This window comes from Cyprinodon variegatus, unplaced genomic scaffold (genome assembly GCF_000732505.1).
Source record: "Cyprinodon variegatus isolate N-32 unplaced genomic scaffold, C_variegatus-1.0 Scaffold108, whole genome shotgun sequence".
Lineage (NCBI taxonomy): Eukaryota > Metazoa > Chordata > Actinopteri > Cyprinodontiformes > Cyprinodontidae > Cyprinodon > Cyprinodon variegatus.
In genome coordinates, this window is record NW_015150561.1 from 1,446,284 (window position 1) to 1,459,796 (window position 13,513).

At 36.6% G+C, this 13,513-nt stretch overlaps 1 protein-coding gene across 2 annotated transcripts; it reads right to left on the reverse strand.

The window, feature by feature from the left end:
* Positions 1–231: 231 nt before the first annotated feature.
* Positions 232–9,649, reverse strand: gosr2 (golgi SNAP receptor complex member 2). Of its 2 annotated transcripts, XM_015374716.1 has the most exons (6): positions 9,486–9,649; positions 9,165–9,229; positions 7,592–7,700; positions 6,931–7,063; positions 5,948–6,088; positions 242–1,858 (listed from the first exon to the last, which is right to left on the reverse strand). In XM_015374716.1, the coding sequence occupies exons 1-6, from the start codon at positions 9,512–9,514 to the stop codon at positions 1,697–1,699; spliced, it is 639 nt and encodes a 212-aa protein (XP_015230202.1). In that variant the 5' UTR covers positions 9,515–9,649; the 3' UTR covers positions 242–1,696. The 2 variants fall into 2 exon arrangements, with proteins under 2 accessions (XP_015230201.1, XP_015230202.1); XM_015374715.1 differs by lacking the exons at positions 5,948–6,088; positions 6,931–7,063; positions 7,592–7,700; positions 9,165–9,229; positions 9,486–9,649 and adding exons at positions 2,303–2,443; positions 3,286–3,418; positions 3,947–4,152 and having other exon boundaries at positions 232–1,858.
* Between the last annotated feature and the right edge of the window lie 3,864 nt (positions 9,650–13,513).

Below are 13,513 nucleotides of genomic sequence, written 5' to 3' on the forward strand. Positions count from 1 at the left end.
GGTGCCATTGCTCAAGCTTTTTTTCCCACCTTCAGGAAAAATTCCTGGACAAATAATCCAAATCATGTTGCAGGTACCAACAGAAAACATTAGGTGGCGCCATAGTTACATTGAAAAAGCTAAGAGATCCTATTAATACCTACATAATCATATTGAACCTGGAACATGTTGAAAAGCTAGAATGGTTTACTTAAAGGACATGTAATCAGCTCAACCATGATAAAATAGGAAAGAAAAATTTTTTTTATTTGGGTAAATGCTTAAATGTCTTTTACAGATGATTAGGGTTATTACTAACCCTTTAAATGTTTAGTTATTAAAGTTGACAGATAAATAAAAGCTGCGGAATACAATCAAAACTCAGGTTTAGCACACACACAAAAAGAATCCTTTTGATGTTTATCAATACAGAAATCTTTTCCTCAAATTTACTCCTGCAAATCACAAAATGTATGATTTACTCTATTATTAATTTACATGTACACTTTGTGAAATGTAAAATCTAAATAGGGTTTGAGAAGTTTTTCAATGCAAGGGGTGCATAAGTTGGAAAGTAAAGTTCACAGTTCCATGTGCAAATAACACTGGTTAAAAATGAGAAGGTGAACATGAATATGCTCCAAAATGGAAATTGGAACATTTGAATAAAAAAAAGAAGAATATTTAGATATAAGTGGTGCCAAACTTTAAAGTAGGTATGAGAACATAAAGACATCTGTCGAGGGAAATGTACAGCTTGATTTATGGAGCCGTCAAAAGAACTGGCTTTGTTTTTGTAGATTCACACAACAGATGTGGAATTTAACCTCCATGGATGTGAGAACATGCAGAAAAGTGAACATAACCAACAAATTATTCCAAAGGGAATAATTTACAACAATTTATAGTAAAATCTGAATCTGTGTTTAAAGTAAAACATGATTTTGTGGTGGTTCAGTAAAACCAATTGATCTTGTGTAGAAAATCTGCAGACATTAGCTGTGATGTAATAAACCAAGAGACTGCAATGACTTTCTCTGCTGGTAACAAACAAGTAGACCAAGTTAATATTTAAATATTTTTAATATAATTTCCAGAAATTATTTTTCATATAAATGTGCAGCTAGAGCATTAAACACTATGGATAATATTCTTACTGAACTTCAGAAAATGAGTTTTTTTTTTAAGTGGTGATTCCCCATTTTTTTTCAGGCTTATGCAATCTTCAGTATCACAAATTATCAAGCTGTTCTTTTCCACCAACTTAAAAACTATTGTTTTATGCAGGTAAATCTAACTGTTCAATGATGGACATCACATAACTAAATGGATGTTGGATAACAGGTTATGAAACATTAGCAGAATGAAACAAAAGTTATAACACCATTTAGATTTGTCTATTCAATCACATGTTGACATTTCAGTCTTTTTTTTTATGAAAAAGGAGGCGAGATCAGTTTGTACGTGGGTTTGAAGAAGAAAACATGTTGGCTAGGCTATGGAAAGCAATAGACTGATAAAATACTGTCTAAATAGGAGCACATTTAGCGTAACCGTTTAACATGTATCCAAAATGAAGCGAAGGTTTTGAAAATAAACAAAACAATAATAATGGCACCTTTTATAAAAATTACTTAAAGATTACAGTTTCATATCCTGTGGGATGATGCATTCCTTAAATGTCCAAAACTGATCCAGTGTAGTGGATGGATAGTGGTCAGCCCAGATATCTGATGACGAGGAACATGAAGACGCAGGTCAGCAACATTCCTCCAATCATGATGAGCTTATCCTGCGTGGCTCGTCTTTCTATTAGTCTCATTACTGTGTTGGAGAGGCCCAACATGTTAGCTACGTCCAGCATCTTCTTGTGTGTTCCCTGTACATAAAAAAAAAAAAAAAAGGATTAACGACAGCAACAATTATCACGTGTGATGACTTCAGCAGCTGCGAAGGCACAGCTCATTGTTCATTATCTACACTAATTCATCTGATGTTGGGAAAGGGCCAACCGCCTCGGTGTCTCCAGCACTCTGTGAGGAGTTTCTCATGGCAGGACTGCCGGGCTGAGAGTGCTGATCAGCAGTCACACCCTGATAAGACGCTGAGGCCAAAGCCAGGAAGCCCATCTCCTCCCTGGAAACAAGGACTCCCCCCACCCACTCAGAACACCCTTAGTAACAATGAGATAATTACTAAGAACAGTACGGACACCAGAAGCCAAGTCAGGGATGTAATTATATTCCTTTTTAGATATTAATTTGAAACACCCAAATGTAGCTCATACACAGAAACTAAAATAACTTTTTGGATGTGCACACACCTTGAGGGTCGATCTTTGATCTCTAAGACCATTGAGGATGCTACTGCCGCTGCCCAGGAGGTCATCCATGCCTCGGTGTGCGTTCTGCAAACTGCTGTTAAATTGCACGTTCTCATCTATGTGGATGGCGGTATCTGCATCCTGTGGAACCATAAAAATATCTTATTACCGTACAATAAAGATTGTCACTACAAAAAAAAAAAAAAAAAAAAAAAGCTGTCTTGCAAAAGTCTTTATAGTCCTACAGTTAGAGCCACACATTCATGTACAACACTAGTGTTTTATGTACCAGACCAACCTAAAGTAGTAGATCATAGTAACTGAAAATAACATTTTCTTTTTAAACTGTTTTAGAAAAATATAGTCTAGTGATACTGTAGTATAAAAACTGATATTTTGTAAAGGAGTCAGAAGTTTGTTAGAGAACATAAGGAAAAAGTGGCAATAAGAAAGCTAAAACAAGTTCACCATACACTTTTAGTAGGGATGTCCCAATCCGATATTACATTGGTCTGATATTACCCAAAAAACTAATATTGGATTTTATCAGCCAGCATTTAAAATCAATAGAAAAAAAGTTTCTGTTAAAAGTTTCTGAAACCTATTGGTTAAATTTATATGGGTCAGTTGTATTCATACCTTTGCTGTTGCCTTTTGTTACCTTTTTAGCTATATTACTTGATTAAGCCTTTTCTAACATTCTACAGTATAAAATGAGTAATAACAGCTGTTAAAATACGTGCTGATATCTTATCTGGTCAATATCGGTATCGTATCGAAAATGAAAAGGTTGCATCAGGACATCCCTAAATTTTAAGAGCTAAGAGGTGAAAACTTTTGAAGCTTTTCAAAGCTTAGTGCCATTGCAAATTCTTGTAGAAAACTTCAGTAGGGAATTTCTACAAAATATGGATTTCATGATCAAGGTGGCTCTTGATTAACCAGTTTGCACCATAGCCTGAATTTAGGCACATTTAGCTCACATTTGTGGTGAAGCTGCGACTGAGGAGTTCCTCCCTCTCTCTCTCCTGGGCTTCTCTGGTGTAGCGTCTGTGCTGGAAGTTTTGGAGAGCAGTTCGCAGATGCTGAACATCATACTTCAGCTGATCCACTCGCCTGATGGAAAAGAAAAATCTGTTTTAATGGTTATAAACTATACAGTCGATTATAAAAAGGACCTCTATAAGTTTTCATCACAATTATTCAAATTTTACTTTTTCAAATTAATGTTTCTACATTAGATTAAATGAAAATGATTGTGTTAATTCTCTTAACATTCAGGTATTTATATAGTTTCTTGATTAAAGGGATTTTTTTCTGAGCTCAAATCTCTAGTCTTTCCCAGGCCCTCCGTTTCATGTCACGTTGGTCTTCCTACAGGCCTTCTAGGATCTGAGGAAAGCTTAGCTATGGGGTGATCTTTGTCCCCTTAGGCCTGTTTATCCAAGTCAGAGATGAATCTTTGCCCGATGCAGCAGGAATGCTGGTGATGACGAGGCTTCAGAGGAAATGTTTTTGTAGAGCCATGTTGCCACAGGGCAGGACAGAGCTGTTTTGTCTTGTGCACCCACCCTGTGACTTTATGAGATATAGCTTACGATTCCAGATCTAAGCCTTCTAACAGTTAAATGAATTCACACTCACGTTTTGGCGTTCTGGCGGCGGTTGGGCGGTTCTTTACTGGCCAGAATCTCAAGGCGTTCTAAATGGTTGAAGATCTGGTCGATTCTAGCTTGTAGTTCATTCTCTAACACTTGAAACGAGGAACAAAAACATATATTTAGAACATCAGACCAAAGGTAAAAAATAAAGATATATTCACAATTTAGATACATATAAACAAAATTCCATTTTTCTTTGGTTTTCACATTGTAAATGTTTTTAATTAGTGGAATTATACTCATAAGCTACTATTACTTAGATTTAGACAGTTTTCAATAAAAATATATTGCTTTCTGTCCAATTTGACACATCCAAGAGAGCAAGACGGCTAAGAAATAAAACTAACATTCTGCCCATTGAAAATTACGGAAGAGGATTAGGGTCACTGGAAAAAAAAAAAAAGTTAATTGATTTTTAAATTTTGTTTCAGTATAATATGAGAAAAGTCAGAATTCTGACAGCTAACAAACATGTTAGCATCAAGCCATAGCTGTGTCTGTTTTAGAGATTAGCTCTTTTGTTTTAATCACCCTCTTCTCTTCCATTAATGAAATAGCATCACTAGAGACCCCTCAAGCACATAAAAAGTTGCCTAATTGCGTTATTTTCCACCAATGTGTCACTGGCGCTCCCAAACAACTGCCATCTTAGTCAGTGAAGCTGAGTGCTCCCACATCTCTTTGTTCATGATACCCATCTACATTAAGATCCANATTTTTCTTTTTTGTTTGTTTGGATAGTTTTTTCCATTATAAGTAAAATAAAATTGTATTAATTGTAGTAATTATTTACCCAGGTTATCTAAATCTGATGTTTAATTTACTTTCCTGGTCTAATTGGTTTAAAAAAAAAAAAAGAAGAAAAAAGAAGCAGAAATTGGCAAATAGTTTTAAGAGACAAAGTTTTCAAAGCCCTGTAAACATAAAGTTTCTTTTTTCCATTCTTTGCTTTTTTTGCTGCTAGATCTTACTGCTTTAACTCTCAGGCTCTAGGCTACAGTTTCCATTTTACTTTATATTCTCTTAAAGGTAGTAGCTGACAGAAATCTCTCTGACCCTCAAGCTTCAAGAGTGAAGGTATAATCTGTTGACATGTAGACATGTGACAGGAAAGACTGAGAAAGCATGTCCTGGGGCAAGTCTTTGTCAGCTCTCCTTTACTGGCTCCTATGCTTTGCTTTGTTTTTCCCACAGACAGTTGTCAGATTATTTCGATTTGTTCATCCAGAGGTTCATTGCCTTGCAAGCAGTTAAAGGTAACGAGGTTGATGATATGGCCTTTTTAATTTTCTTTTCCAATGATCTAATTTCAGTGAAAAGAGACAAGGTGTTTATGAAGTTTCCAGTTGTGTAAAGGTGCCATGATTAGATTTCCCAGAAACAGCAGTTAAATTTTCACAATAATTTTCTTGTGATTAAGTAGGAGAAATATTGTCCCTGGGTGCGCCTGGTACCTAAGCCAAACCGCAGCTCATTCACTTTATATCAAACCGCCATCACTGTGGTGTCTGGAAGGAAAGGAACATGAGTGTACTGGATGTAAGTAAAAAAAAAAAAAAAAAAAGGATTAACGACAGCAACAATTATCACGTGTGATGACTTCAGCAGCTGCGAAGGCACAGCTCATTGTTCATTATCTACACTAATTCATCTGATGTTGGGAAAGGGCCAACCGCCTCGGTGTCTCCAGCACTCTGTGAGGAGTTTCTCATGGCAGGACTGCCGGGCTGAGAGTGCTGATCAGCAGTCACACCCTGATAAGACGCTGAGGCCAAAGCCAGGAAGCCCATCTCCTCCCTGGAAACAAGGACTCCCCCCACCCACTCAGAACACCCTTAGTAACAATGAGATAATTACTAAGAACAGTACGGACACCAGAAGCCAAGTCAGGGATGTAATTATATTCCTTTTTAGATATTAATTTGAAACACCCAAATGTAGCTCATACACAGAAACTAAAATAACTTTTTGGATGTGCACACACCTTGAGGGTCGATCTTTGATCTCTAAGACCATTGAGGATGCTACTGCCGCTGCCCAGGAGGTCATCCATGCCTCGGTGTGCGTTCTGCAAACTGCTGTTAAATTGCACGTTCTCATCTATGTGGATGGCGGTATCTGCATCCTGTGGAACCATAAAAATATCTTATTACCGTACAATAAAGATTGTCACTACAAAAAAAAAAAAAAAAAAAAAAAGCTGTCTTGCAAAAGTCTTTATAGTCCTACAGTTAGAGCCACACATTCATGTACAACACTAGTGTTTTATGTACCAGACCAACCTAAAGTAGTAGATCATAGTAACTGAAAATAACATTTTCTTTTTAAACTGTTTTAGAAAAATATAGTCTAGTGATACTGTAGTATAAAAACTGATATTTTGTAAAGGAGTCAGAAGTTTGTTAGAGAACATAAGGAAAAAGTGGCAATAAGAAAGCTAAAACAAGTTCACCATACACTTTTAGTAGGGATGTCCCAATCCGATATTACATTGGTCTGATATTACCCAAAAAACTAATATTGGATTTTATCAGCCAGCATTTAAAATCAATAGAAAAAAAGTTTCTGTTAAAAGTTTCTGAAACCTATTGGTTAAATTTATATGGGTCAGTTGTATTCATACCTTTGCTGTTGCCTTTTGTTACCTTTTTAGCTATATTACTTGATTAAGCCTTTTCTAACATTCTACAGTATAAAATGAGTAATAACAGCTGTTAAAATACGTGCTGATATCTTATCTGGTCAATATCGGTATCGTATCGAAAATGAAAAGGTTGCATCAGGACATCCCTAAATTTTAAGAGCTAAGAGGTGAAAACTTTTGAAGCTTTTCAAAGCTTAGTGCCATTGCAAATTCTTGTAAAAAACTTCAGTAGGGAATTTCTACAAAATATGGATTTCATGATCAAGGTGGCTCTTGATTAACCAGTTTGCACCATAGCCTGAATTTAGGCACATTTAGCTCACATTTGTGGTGAAGCTGCGACTGAGGAGTTCCTCCCTCTCTCTCTCCTGGGCTTCTCTGGTGTAGCGTCTGTGCTGGAAGTTTTGGAGAGCAGTTCGCAGATGCTGAACATCATACTTCAGCTGATCCACTCGCCTGATGGAAAAGAAAAATCTGTTTTAATGGTTATAAACTATACAGTCGATTATAAAAAGGACCTCTATAAGTTTTCATCACAATTATTCAAATTTAACTTTTTCAAATTAATGTTTCTACATTAGATTAAATGAAAATGATTGTGTTAATTCTCTTAACATTCAGGTATTTATATAGTTTCTTGATTAAAGGGATTTTTTTCTGAGCTCAAATCTCTAGTCTTTCCCAGGCCCTCCGTTTCATGTCACGTTGGTCTTCCTACAGGCCTTCTAGGATCTGAGGAAAGCTTAGCTATGGGGTGATCTTTGTCCCCTTAGGCCTGTTTATCCAAGTCAGAGATGAATCTTTGCCCGATGCAGCAGGAATGCTGGTGATGACGAGGCTTCAGAGGAAATGTTTTTGTAGAGCCATGTTGCCACAGGGCAGGACAGAGCTGTTTTGTCTTGTGCACCCACCCTGTGACTTTATGAGATATAGCTTACGATTCCAGATCTAAGCCTTCTAACAGTTAAATGAATTCACACTCACGTTTTGGCGTTCTGGCGGCGGTTGGGCGGTTCTTTACTGGCCAGAATCTCAAGGCGTTCTAAATGGTTGAAGATCTGGTCGATTCTAGCTTGTAGTTCATTCTCTAACACTTGAAACGAGGAACAAAAACATATATTTAGAACATCAGACCAAAGGTAAAAAATAAAGATATATTCACAATTTAGATACATATAAACAAAATTCCATTTTTCTTTGGTTTTCACATTGTAAATGTTTTTAATTAGTGGAATTATACTCATAAGCTACTATTACTTAGATTTAGACAGTTTTCAATAAAAATATATTGCTTTCTGTCCAATTTGACACATCCAAGAGAGCAAGACGGCTAAGAAATAAAACTAACATTCTGCCCATTGAAAATTACGGAAGAGGATTAGGGTCACTGGAAAAAAAAAAAAAGTTAATTGATTTTTAAATTTTGTTTCAGTATAATATGAGAAAAGTCAGAATTCTGACAGCTAACAAACATGTTAGCATCAAGCCATAGCTGTGTCTGTTTTAGAGATTAGCTCTTTTGTTTTAATCACCCTCTTCTCTTCCATTAATGAAATAGCATCACTAGAGACCCCTCAAGCACATAAAAAGTTGCCTAATTGCGTTATTTTCCACCAATGTGTCACTGGCGCTCCCAAACAACTGCCATCTTAGTCAGTGAAGCTGAGTGCTCCCACATCTCTTTGTTCATGATACCCATCTACATTAAGATCCACAATTCTGAGATTAAAGTCAGAATTCGGAGGAAAAAAGTCAGAATTCTAAGATTGAAATCATAATTCTAAGATTAAAGTCAGAATTCTGACTTTTTCCCATATTAAACTGAGATAAAATTAAAAAATCTGTCTACTTTTTCATTTTTTCAGTGTCCCTAATCCTTTTCCATAGAATATAGTGTTTTCTTTGTGTTAAAAGAATTTTTCATTTAGAAAATGGACTACATTTCACCATTTGTGATGAAAAAAATGCAATATTCACACAAATCACACTTGAGCTGGATTTGAGATTCATTCAATTTTTATTCTATAAATACATAAAGAAGAATTTTTAGAATTTGTGGGAATTTGAACATTTTTAATTGGATAAGCCTGTAAAACAGATAGATACAGCTCAGGTGGACATCAACATTTTACAAACATTGCAGGTGTTTCAAAATACAATTTGTTATGTAATGTGTGTAAAATGTGTAAGACAAATCTTATTTGTTAATGGTTTTTAAAAGGCTGTATAGTAAAAATCGGAATTGTCTTATGATTTTACTAAGATTCTCTTTTTTTTGTAAAAATATAAAGTGATGTCATAGTTTTTGTTGGGACTATGGTGGTGGAAAGACTGGCTCCCACCCTACTGCTTCCTATCCAGACCCAGAGCTAATGTGACAGACACCATTCACAGAGAACGGAGCCAGAGAGGCATCAGCCCGTCCTCTGACTGCATATCCGAAGCCACAACAAGGAAACCGTTTTAACATTTACGGGAAGTGTGGATGATGGGATGGCAGCAACACAGTGGAACGGCATTATAACTGTTCATTAACCTTCATCTTTATCCTACTCACAGTGAACAGAATCACGGTCTGTCCTCTCCAGCTGTCCCATCTGAGACTGCACCTCATGGATTTGCCTATTCCATTATAAAAAAAAAAACAAGGTATAATTGAACAGGAATAAAAAAAAAAAAAACACAATAGCAACGATCATATTAATATTTTGTATTTATTATGTGCTCATATGTAAAAGAAATTATCACAGCTATTATTAGTATGTTTTTTAGTCCAACTTTATTTTGAACAGTTAATTAGCTTGCATTGCTAGCTGTTTTAAGCTAAGTTAGCTAACTAAGTAGTTACACTTTTAACGGAAGCAGACGTCACACTCACTTGTTTGTCTGGTGATAAAGCGTCTCCATGTTTATGGATTCGCTGAAACGCTTTTCGTCCTCCCCCTCTCTCTCTTAATCCTCTTTATATTTCCCCTCTTTTACTCTGACAGCTATCTAAGCTAACCCGCTAGCAGCACAGCAATGTGTACACGTCATCAGCTGAGCTTTGTGTACGGAATTGAAAAAGCGGAAACGGAGAGGAAGATAGGGAAAAAAGGAAGACGGCTCACTCCAACTTAAATTTATTCTCATGTGCATCACGAGTCACAGTCATTTTTAAGCTTTAACAAGATTATAGGTCTATTTACTACGGAAGGGAATTTGAGCAACTGAAAAAATAAAATGAAGTTGACGGATTTTTAAATTTTATTTCAGTTTAATATGGGATAAAAGTCAGAATTCTGACTTTACTATCAGAATTCTGACTTTTTTCTCAGAATTCTGTCTTTAATCTCAGAATTCTGAATTTTTTCCCCATATTAAACTAAAAATAAAATTAAAAAATCAGTCAACTTTTTTTAATCTTTTCAGTGGCCCTAATCCTCTTCCGTAATTTACAGCTTTTTATGGATGACGACACATCTTTTGTTTATTAACTATATTTCATGATGGCGTTTTTTTGGACATTATGCATTTTTATATTAAAGTGTATAGTGAAATATATGTGATAGGGACTTAAATCGTATGAAACTAAATATCCATGAGAAAAATACAATCTCTTTTTTTATAAAAGTTGAAATATATTTTTGCCATGCATCTATCATGTACATTAGTTGTCTTATATTAAAGTTGAAACATTTTGATTGATTGATTGACTTTCTTGATCTCACAGTATTTATTGTATTTTATTTGCTTCCCATTTCTTATCATATTTTCAAATGAAATTAATCACTGTGCAAAGTCATGTCTGCTTTCTTTTTTCTTTTTTTTTGGTAGAAATAATAATGGTGTTTATTGTCCAACAAATATTTTAGTAAAGTCAGGGCAACACTGAGCAGGTAAAAGCATTTTTTCACTTCGCTGCCTAAAGAAGGTATTTGCCTTTTATGTTTTATTACACCCTAATAAAAACAATCTAAACAACAAAAAAGGAAAAAAAAGTATTGATAAATCAGTGTTGAATGAATCAACTGTGATCAATCAAGCTTTTAAAAAAACTGAGCTCAATTTCCCTATCCACACCCAGGCCTGATAAAGGCCAGATCTTTGGAATCTACATCATATTCCTTGAATATAGTTTGCAAATAATTATTACATGGAGTAAGCTGAAATATATTTTGAAAACGGCATCATGCTGCACTCTAAAGAAACTAAACAAATTGGAAAGAACAAAAGGCACAATATCAGTGAACTTGGAGATGGTTATAAACCCAATTTAATTTCATTACTTGTTGTTGTAAATGCTTTATAATAGTTGTTGGCATCAGGTGACACAAAACCACTTATTTTGTTTAGTAATCAAATGCATTTTTCTTTTTTGTTTGTTTGGATAGTTTTTTCCATTATAAGTAAAATAAAATTGTATTAATTGTAGTAATTATTTACCCAGGTTATCTAAATCTGATGTTTAATTTACTTTCCTGGTCTAATTGGTTTAAAAAAAAAAAAAGAAGAAAAAAGAAGCAGAAATTGGCAAATAGTTTTAAGAGACAAAGTTTTCAAAGCCCTGTAAACATAAAGTTTCTTTTTTCCATTCTTTGCTTTTTTTGCTGCTAGATCTTACTGCTTTAACTCTCAGGCTCTAGGCTACAGTTTCCATTTTACTTTATATTCTCTTAAAGGTAGTAGCTGACAGAAATCTCTCTGACCCTCAAGCTTCAAGAGTGAAGGTATAATCTGTTGACATGTAGACATGTGACAGGAAAGACTGAGAAAGCATGTCCTGGGGCAAGTCTTTGTCAGCTCTCCTTTACTGGCTCCTATGCTTTGCTTTGTTTTTCCCACAGACAGTTGTCAGATTATTTCGATTTGTTCATCCAGAGGTTCATTGCCTTGCAAGCAGTTAAAGGTAACGAGGTTGATGATATGGCCTTTTTAATTTTCTTTTCCAATGATCTAATTTCAGTGAAAAGAGACAAGGTGTTTATGAAGTTTCCAGTTGTGTAAAGGTGCCATGATTAGATTTCCCAGAAACAGCAGTTAAATTTTCACAATAATTTTCTTGTGATTAAGTAGGAGAAATATTGTCCCTGGGTGCGCCTGGTACCTAAGCCAAACCGCAGCTCATTCACTTTATATCAAACCGCCATCACTGTGGTGTCTGGAAGGAAAGGAACATGAGTGTACTGGATGTAAGTAAAAAAAGAAAAAAAAAAAAGAAAAGTATTTTAAGTTAATTATCTTCACGAGCTGTCACATGAATTCCTGTTTACTACCGGTAGCTGTATTTGTTTTCGTCATTCAGCACAGCAATCACAGCTCACCTCAGACAGTTTTTTTTTGGCGATAACCTGACCGTACATGAGTTGTGTCTTCAGGCGACACCCTTCTCCAGAGAGGTCCCTCTCACCCTACCTCTCATGTCTGAAACCCTGAAATCTGTTCATGCCACTTCTTGCTCCTGCTGTTCACCATTTCTGGTTGTCATAACATCTCCCCGGGGCAGTGGTTGGATGTGCACAGCTTTGAACCACTGCTCAGAGTAAGAAAAAGAGGGAGGAAGAAGGCCCCCTTTGTTAAACTCCTATCAGAGACCACGCTGTGGCATTTAGGTCGTGGGCTTCTCTCTGTCTGTCCTTCACCTTTCAGCCCTGAGGAAAGGATGAGATGAGCTTACTGGTTTTGCTCCACACCTGATCACCACAGGCGCAAGCTGGATTCCAGACACCAGGTGTGGATATGGATCAGGACAAACCAAGATGTCCCCATTTTTTTCCAAACATTTGATACAAAAATATCAATGTGAAACCTTAAAGAAATAGTTCTCAAAAGAAGATTGTGCAGGAGCCGACCCTAACACTTAAATGTGTCTGGATCATCAAGGAATGCGCCTTCTGAGTGCCAGACTACTGGCCTTTAGGCATCTTTCAGGAACCAAACAAAATTTGTGCTGGATCAGTCCCCTTGAACCTGGTTACACAACTGGAGCAACAGGATCATTATTAGTTTGAAGAAGAGAGCCCTCAGTGTTCTGGAGACTACAAAGAGTACAGCCCTCAATAACGCTGTTTTGTTCACTCAGAGAAAATGATATGTTATTGAATCACTTCTTCACAATCTACTTAATGATGTTTTCCAGGCAGAATAATGCGTCATAACTCTGCAGTGATTGCCCATGACAGACAGAATGAAGAAGAAGCCAATTATGAGGAACTGAATTGCCTTAGGTCAAAAATTTTTGGATACCAGTCATTTTTTTGAGGAAGGGTTGATCTCCTCTCTCCAACCCTGAGGGAGATGAGCCACCCGGCTTTGAAGCTGTGATGAGATGCTGAATGAAAGCAAATGAGAGCCTGTCAGATTTGACAGGAGAAACTCATAAGCCCCCGACGTCTTAGTTTTGTTGTGCTGGGAATAAGGTCAGAAGGGATGCCAGCACCCCTAAATCGCCCGCCCAGGAATCTGACTGACCACCCCTGATGCTGCCGCACCAGGTCAGATGTTCAAAGATAGCTGTATTCACATTGATAATCACTGTGACCAGATTTGCCGGTAGATGAAGAAGCAAAGTGATCAGTAGGCCAGCATTAGCAGATAGCCTCACATTATTATTAACCCTGAGTTCAGGAGTCTAAGGGCCATACTCTCATTTGAGCCCATCTTTTCCACTGCGGGACACCATTTCTCCTCTCGCTGGTTGAGTTTGCAAAGTATTCCGAAAAGCTATTTCGTTCCAAGACCTCACTCGGTCTAAAGGGGTCATTTTAAGGGTTGGAGGGCACTTCCCCCTAGCTCATATAACTATTGGGAAACACTACCCTTACATATGAACGCGCAAAACCGAATGCTAGGGCCCAAACCGAGTGCAAAGGAGAAAAATGGGACTGGCCCTAAATCTAGAGTGCTGCAACTTGCAGCAGACTGAAC

Excerpts from the sequence above, each read along its gene's own strand:
- gosr2 (XM_015374716.1), bottom strand. The coding sequence starts at position 9,514 with ATGGAGACGCTTTATCACCAGACAAACAA. Across the intron at positions 7,701-9,164 it reads AGACCGTGATTCTGTTCACT|TGTTAGAGAATGAACTACAA; the intron begins GTGAGTAGGATA and ends CCTCGTTTCAAG. Across the intron at positions 1,859-5,947 it reads ATCAAAGATCGACCCTCAAG|GGAACACACAAGAAGATGCT; the intron begins GTGTGTGCACAT and ends TTTTATGTACAG.